The sequence below is a fragment of the Bufo bufo genome, chromosome 1 (assembly GCF_905171765.1).
Source record: "Bufo bufo chromosome 1, aBufBuf1.1, whole genome shotgun sequence".
Classification (NCBI taxonomy): Eukaryota; Metazoa; Chordata; class Amphibia; order Anura; family Bufonidae; genus Bufo; species Bufo bufo.
The window spans coordinates 161,526,461-161,534,977 of NC_053389.1; the positions used below are offsets into that span (position 1 = coordinate 161,526,461).

An 8,517-nucleotide genomic window follows, 5' to 3' on the forward strand; every position below is an offset into this window, starting at 1 on the left:
AAACATAATAATGTATGTAGAGCAGTGTGTGATAATCACATACTGCACTACATACATCATACACATGTATACATCACATGGCCCTCACAGTAATAATGGCCAGATATCTGCCCCCGTCGCAGCATTCAACTCTATCATTATCCTGAGGATGGCAGTACAGTTAAATGCAGGAGGGCACTTTCTTCTGCCAGCCAGGTGTGCAAGTACCAGATGCTCCTAGCATTAATTAATGCTGAGTGTCAGATCAATATGTACCCGACCAGTGGCCATGAGGAGAACATGGGCGACCCCCCTGGGCATTGGCCCACCGGGAAATTTCCCTGCAGGGTCTCTGGCCAGTCCGCCCCTGGCTATAGGCTAGGGGTCAGCAACCTTCCGGCACTAAAAGTATAATAAGGCTACATTCACACATCAGTATTTTTCTATATCCCGATTTTCGGTCCGTTTTTTGCGGATCCGTTGTTCCTGAAAATGTTTCTGTATGTTATCCGTATGTCATCCGTTTTTTGCGGATCCGCAAAAAACGGAAACATGTATACATTTCAATAAGCAAATAAAGTTGTTTGGATTTCTTTGAAAAAAAAATGGAAAAAAAAGTGAATAAAAGTTTATAAAATAAAAATTTAATTTCCAGGAACGGAATCCGCATAAAACGGATGACCTACGTAATGACATACGAATGTCTTCCGTTTTTTGCGGATCCTTTGACTTTGTATTGTACCAGGATCCGATTTTTGCGGAAAAGAATAGGACAAGTTTTATATTTTTTCGGACATGCGGAACGGAACAACGGAAACGGACAGCACACATTGTGCTGTCCGATTTTTTCCAGGACCCATTGAAAATGAATGGGTCCAGATCTGTTCCGCAAAAAACGGAACAGATCAGGAAAGAAAAAACGGACGTGTGAATGGACCCTAAAAGTGAATCACAGTTAAGGGCTATAGCGTATTATAGTATTACATAATAATCTTACATCATACTGTATACTATTTTAGTGTATTGTGCTTTACTCCACGTTCCAGCATCTTATCTCAGCGTCTCATCTCCCCTGTTCACAAGCGCCCGTCTGACTTTATTATTTCGGTTACAGCCTGTGCCTGAGATATTTTGATTCCTTAGTGTCAGCACCTCGGAGTGTGAGGTAAAATTACAGGCTATGGAGCAATCTATACTCCCCCGGGTCTCTGTTTTGGCTGAGCAGCGACAAGTTACATATTTTCACTGTTAGGTCGACAGATTCCTGAAGGGGCAGCTCACGGTTTTATCATCCCGAGGATATGACATAAGATGGGATCTGGGGTAGTCACACATGTGCACACCAGTACCATGTTGTGTCTGCACGCCATTTCCCCGAGACTTGTCTCCAGCAAATAAACCTTTGTGCTGAGTATTATTTTCCCCCAGCTGCGTTACATAACATCCCCCATTACTAAGCACAGCGCTGGAGCTGCCCATGAGATGTCTGTGACATAAGATGCACCGAGGATCTTCTTCCTCATGGACAAGACTCCTTATCCCATTAGGGTACCTGCACGCCGTGCGGATTACATGCAGATTTTCATGCGGAAAAAACGCAGCATAACACTGTACCAGCAAAGTGAATGAGATTTAAAACATCTCATGTACGCTTTTCTATTTTTCCGAAATTCACCTGTTGTGAGGATTTTAAAATCCGTAGCATGCCAATAGTTTGTGCAATTCTGAACAGTGGTTTTCTACATAGAGTTTAATGGGTTGTTAACATAAACAGAAATTCCACAAAAAAATTGCATAAGAACCGCACAAAAAACACTCCAAAACCGCAATAAATACTGCAGTTTTAAGTCTGGTTTTGCAGCAGATTTTCTGCATATAAATCTGCACCGTGTGCAGCCACCCATAGTCCATGGCTGCAGTATTTCTTCCCCACCTCTTACCTTCCTCAGGGGTGCGCACCAACAAGATGTCACTGTCCATGCCTTGGAACTCATCAAAATAGGGGCGGATTTTTATTTCGTATTCTGTGCCTCTCTTCAGGTCTACCAGGATGGCATTGCGCTCGGTGGGCGACTTCACATCTTGGACCACCCAGACACTGGATTTGGGCCGATACATGACTCTATAGCCCTGGATGAACTGTGCTTGGCGGTCGACCTGACAATGACAAGGACGTTAAATCAATTAATAGAAGAACAAATTGATTTTAGCTTTATATAACTGCAAAATTTACTCGACAACTACAGAATGCACCGAATGTAAAATCCATTTTTAAAGTACATATCACACCCAGGGAGTTGCTGTATTAGGGATGATTTAAGACATTGTGTATTTTATTTACTATCCCATTATACAAGAACTGATGGCTTTTAAAAGGGAATGTGTCGTCCAAAAATTACCTATTGTTTAAATAACGTTTTTATGTTAAACATATTTTTAAAGAATTTTTGAATTTTCCATGTATCCTGCAGTTTTTGCACTGGCCACTAAGGCTACTTTCACACTGGCGTTTCTGGGTCCGCTTGTGAGATCCGTTTCAGGGCTCTCACAATCGGCCCAAAACGGATCAGTTTAGCCCCAATGCATTCTGAATGGATAAGGATCCATTCAGAATGCATCAGTTTGCCTCCGTTCAGCCTCCATTCCGCTCTGGAGGCCGACACCAAAACGCTGCGGAGCCAACCGGATCCGTCCTGACTTACAATGTAATTCAATGGGGACGGATTCGTTTTCACTGACAATATGGAGCAATTGAAAACGGATCCGCCTCCCATTGACTTTCAATGTAAGTCAAAACGGATCCGTTTGCATTATCATGAAAAAAAAAAATAATATATATATATTTTTTTTATCATTTTTTTTTGTTCATGGTAATACAAACGTATCCGTTCTGAACGGATACAATCGTTTGCATTATAGTTGCGGATCCGTCTGTGCAGATACCAGACGGATCCGCACCGAACGCAAGTGTGAAAGTAGCCTTAGCCTAAAAATAGGCGCCGCTTTTTGGTCTGTACAGATCACTTTACTGCCGTTATCTGCTTAGCACTACAGGCAGAACAGATATCACCTATATAGATACAACACAGGATCCCCCCTTCACAATAGGTTATATCACAGCTTATCTACTCCCTCCTGACCTCTGCACAGGTCACAGAGCATGCCTAGAAAACTCTCCTATAGAAGTCAATGAGGTCCTCTCCAGACCACTGTGTCTATGGTCTGTGTGTTCATCAGAAAAAAAAAAAACTGATTAGAAAATAAAAGATATGTGTTGGGGCGAGTTCGCACTGGCTTTATAGAATTCAGTTCTAGGTTCTAGGACGCAATGCAAAACAGAAGCCTTTAAGAGGCATTCCGTTTTGCTCCGTCCTAATACATGTCTATTGGGGCATGTCGACAGGACTATCTTTTCCATCATATATAACGGTACCAAACAAAACCGTTATTAGAACAGAGCAAAACAGAACGTCTTCCGTTTTGCATTCCGTCCAAAAATTCCATTATAAACTCTGTTATAACAGAACCTATAAAAAATTCCGGTGACACATTGCCTTTAAAGAAGACAAGCTTCAGGCTGACAAATCGGTAAAAGACAAAACTGACTTGCTGCTTTATTCCCATCTCCCTGAATGCCATGAAGCAGATGTATGATAAAGCTTGCATCTCAGTAGATTGATCACTTTTCACATTCAGAGAAGCCTAATATTGGGACGCTGGATTGCAGTGGATTTTGTCTTGCTACCTCCCTTGTCAATAAAGTTACGAAAAACAAATGAGCGTAAAGCAGAGTAATGAATTACATCCGTGGCTACAGTTGGACGAAGGGCGCTCGAGGGCACTTTGGGAGGTTTTGGCTGGAATCTGCTAACGGTTGCCAGGGGCGACGGGTAGCAGAAATGGCGGACTCTAGCAACAACACCTGTCAAAAAAAGCTATTGACTTAAAGCATCTTATTAAAATGCCACTTCCTTGAAATCCCACATCTGGGCCAACGAATGGGTCATTTTGGAGGACAGTGGGTAATCACTGCAATTTTCGTTGTCTGTGACAGCGCCAGAGGCATTGAGGTCGCATGACATACCCACCGAAACAGAGGAGGGAACCATCAAACCTGACAGGAAAACAGCAAACAATCATGGCGACCAATCTGCTATTGAGTTACACTTGGACAAACTGATTTATTACTATTATCGCTCTATTAATAATGTTTTATTAGAGCAAACAGCAGCAGAAAGATGGAAGACCGCTAGACGTGTGTACAAGCTGACTGACACCACATAAGAACATATGATGAGGTATTGTCCGTGTCCCCAGATACCAATTGTAAGAAAAGTGGTATCCTTGAAACAAAATGAAGGTAGACGTACCGTCCATGTGACCTGCACTGTGGAGGAGGTGAGAATTATCGGCTTCTGAAGTTGAACCACCACCTCCCCGAGCTCACGCTGTACCTGGCGGTGGTCGACGCCTTGACGTGTAGGACTGACATCTACAAAATACGCGGAGACAGCAAACATCAGTATAGAAAAAAGAAATTGGTGGACTGGACATTATCCCCGTCACCTGACTCACCCTGAGTGCGCACGGGCTCAGATATCGGACTAGGATCGCTGAGGCCATACGAGTTCAGGGCTCGAATGATGAAGAGATAGACTGTGTTCGGGTTCAGGCCGACGACTGTGTGTTTCTCCATCTTTACGTTATCTGCTACCGTCTGCCATGTACTGCCCGCCGATTGGCTTCATTGTGGTCAACAAAACAGAAAATTACTATTAGTATCATATATGAAAAATAGCGTATTAACAATCACTGTATGTGCATATGCATACCATAACATGACAGCTCATACTGAGGTAGGAGGCAGTATTATAGTAGTATATTCCTATACATAGGAGGCAGTATTATAGTAGTATATTCCTATACATAGGAGGCAGTAGAATAATTATATTCTTCTACATAACAAACATTTTAGTAGTTATATTCTTGTACATAGGGGGCAGTATTAAAATAGTTATATTTTTGTACAGAGGGACAGTATTATAGTAGTTATATACTCTTGTATATAGAGACAGTATCATTCTTGTATATATGGAGCAGTGTTATAGTAATTATATTTTTGTACATAGGAGACAGTATTGAAACAGTTATATTTCTGTACATATTCAACATATAGGAAGCTTTACTGTACCATGTATATGTGTATATATAAAAAAAAAAAATAAGAAAAAAGTGGCAGCACCGTCTAATGTAGAAACAAAGGGGTGCAGCTGGTCCAATTGGGAATAAGCAAACCCAGTATATAAAAAAAGAAAAACGGGCAGCACTCCATATTTGTTTACCCATATAGGCAATGCAACGTTTCGGCTCAACGCTGGAGCCTTGTGGTCTGTGTGTATATATATATATTTTTTTTAAAATATAGTGTAAAAATACAGTGGCACATGACAAGACATTGGGGCAGATTTACTATTGCAAATGCTTTTACCAAAAAGCAAGGATTTTAAGGATTTTAGACCCTTTTTCCGACAAGAGGGCATAATGTGGAAAGGAGTGAGGCTTACGATGCGACACCATACATCAGAACTGTTCCACAAAATTCTCGTGCAAAGTAGGTCAACTTATAGGTGGTATGACCTTTTCTAGACAGCCTAACCGTGCGCTAGATTTACCATAAATAATCTGGCGCTGGGTAAGACTGTCTACTTTAAGTTTACACTGTTTAAATCTTGGACACTGTACAGCAGAGCTTATGCTTTATGACAGAACATTACTACGGATCCTACTTTCCCCAATCCATGTTGGTGGAAGGATGGGGGATGGCACTCCAGTGATTTCTCCGCATTCGAGCCTCATCCTTTTACCCTCCTGATTTATGGTAGAATTTCACTTGCTCCGAGTTTGCAGAATATTTTCATTGCTGACTAAACTGTTCACCACCTGCATTATCCATAAATCTCAGGAAAGAACAAAGCAGATGTGTCAGACGCCCAGTACTGTGGGCAGCAGCACTCACTTATTGCTTCCTAAGAAAATGTTTGGAGAGTCACTGAACCAAAGCTGGGACAGGACGTCTGCATCCCTGAAATCAGGATCATGTTTTACTGGGATGACACAACAGCCCTATAATAGCAACGCTGGATTAAATGCCCAATGTGGAATAAAAGGAAAACAAAAATTGTATACAGCTGTAGACAGGCCTAGAGTGGTGCACACAGATCCTGGAGACAGAGAGGTCAGTACTTAAAGGGGTTGCACAGGCAATAGATATTGATAACCACTACTCGGGGTAGGTCATCAATATTGATCAGTGGGGGTTCAACACCCAGTACCCCCACTGATCAGCTGTTTGAGCAAGCAATGCTTCCTCTTCATTACACTGCCTGTTGTCTCGCTTACAGTGGTGACATAGTGTAATTACAAGTACTCGCTCCATTTAAAAGAATGGAGTGAATACCTGTAATTACTCTGCACTTCTGAGACGATGGGCAGTGTAATAAAGAGGAAGGTTGAAAATTCCTCCTGACCTAGTCCTGCTCACACAGCTGATTGCATTGCGATAATGTATTACCGTAGACAATGCTCAGAGAGCTAGACACAGCAGCAAGTCCCTCCTGCCCTGGATCTCTGCTCTTACCTACACTGATGTATTGAAACTACCTATCAGCCTTTTTTTAGAATTAAGGAGCGTTTTTCAGAATTAAGGAAAGCACATTTTCATTCACTTACAGCAAGCACAGATCTTAGGACAGAATAATGATCTGTCTGTACCTGAAAGCCTCAATGATGTAGGACGACACCTGCGTGTTCCCGGACTGCGGATGTGGCTGCCATGTTAGAGTGACGCTATTTTTGGAAACATCAGTGACAAGAGGTTTGGAAGGGGGTCCAGGCACCAGGTTTGGCTCTGCTGGCTGCATGTGTACCAGGGAACCTTTTTCTTCAAAGACATAATAAAAATTACATGATTAGTGAAATGAAAAAATACACAGTGAGGGGCATTTATTATGACTCTACGCCGTTCTTCTAGTGTACAAATGTTGCAAATTTTGTGGCAAGTTTTGGTTTGCGACTAAATTTTCTACTTGTTAGCTTTTTCCGACACCCTCGTCGTTTTTCAAAAAAATAGGGAGGTGGACGGGTGGGGGTGGGATGTGGGCAGGACCTCCACAGCCCAACCCATTTAACAAGTGCACCATGCACTTCTTAACAAATTGGTCGGATTTTCCTCCAACAGGGTTTTTACTAAGATTGGCGTGTGAAAACCCGTCTTTAGTAAATGATTCCTTGAAATTGCGTGTTCATAGTCCAGACACATAATGTGGTTGCAGGGGTCGGTGCTTCACCCAGCATGTCTAGCAGCAGTGTGTTTCTGGCGATTTCAGGCACAATCATGTAAAGTCCAGAGCCCCCCCATAGTACACTCCTCATTACCTTGCACCTCCAAGTATCCACTCCAGGTTGTTTCTCCAGTGGAACTTGTGGCGACACAAACGTAAACGCCGGAATCTGTTCTCTAAAATGGAAGATAAAATGGTGAATTAGTAGAACCTCAAGGTTATTTGATTTCTTGTGCTGTAGGATAATAACGGAGGGTGACCATAGCACAGCAAATGCTTCCGAATAGAGCTTGACTAGTTACTTTAGCCGTGATTTTCCATGACTTTCCATGGCCCCCTGCCTACTCTTTGGAGCTCAAGCATCCTTGTGCCATGCCGTCTGAGACATGGAGGAAAAAATACCAAACTGTTAGGTAGTCACAGCTCCTTCTCTATTACTAGGGACAGTGGAAATTTGTCATGGTCTTGATTTTGCATAAATCTTGCACATAAAATACGACAGAATAAAAAACAAAAAACCCTAGTTATCCAATGCAAAGCAGCGGGTGCAGGTTTCTGCTAGAGCAAGCTGCCCCCCAGTCTAATCTCTGCATCTTCTGACATGTACCGGTAGGTAACACTGAGGAACTGTGCAAATTTAGTAGAGTTATGACAGAATAATACGCCAATATTGCTAGCACCTTTTAAAAAAAAAAATACAAAAAGACTTTGTAAAAGTTGTAACAATATATAAAATTAAAGGGGTTATGCTATGACTGATGTAAAAAATCAAAAGCAGACACCATATAGTACATGATAAATAATATCTTTCTAACAAACAAAAAAAGCTAGAACCTGCACCTCACATGGACCCAGAGATCTCCCCATTCACTGCTCCAATTCTTTTCAGCCCGGCAGCTTGGGGAGTGTGTCCTTTCTGCTGCAGCTCTCTCCCTGTGATTGCCAAAGCTTCTACCAGGACATATGGCTGGTGGCAGCTGAAGATTTAAACTAAGCATGCACAACCAGTTCAGTGAGATGGACAAAAAAAATTTGGAAAAGGATAAGCAGCAGGTGGCGCTATACAGATACATTTTATTGAATAGCTCACTGGCTATGCTATATTTGTAATTGAATTCAATTACAAAAGTCTTCAGATCCTGGAGCGGGTTTAAAAAATGTAGAATAGGCTTTGTGAGACAGGTGTAACTCCACCCAC

General features: G+C 42.0%; 1 protein-coding gene across 3 annotated transcripts in view; it reads right to left on the reverse strand.

The window, feature by feature from the left end:
- The window catches only part of ROBO3 (roundabout guidance receptor 3), a 141,284-nt gene that overhangs the window by 20,947 nt on the left and 111,820 nt on the right, over nt 1-8,517 (reverse strand). For all 3 annotated transcript variants that reach the window (XM_040431143.1, XM_040431153.1, XM_040431135.1), the window contains 5 exons: nt 7,414-7,495; nt 6,751-6,919; nt 4,555-4,721; nt 4,350-4,471; nt 1,920-2,136 (listed from right to left, as the gene is read on the reverse strand). In XM_040431143.1, the coding sequence (XP_040287077.1) occupies nt 1,920-2,136; nt 4,350-4,471; nt 4,555-4,721; nt 6,751-6,919; nt 7,414-7,495 (757 nt within the window). The remainder of the gene's footprint in view (nt 1-1,919; nt 2,137-4,349; nt 4,472-4,554; nt 4,722-6,750; nt 6,920-7,413; nt 7,496-8,517) is intronic.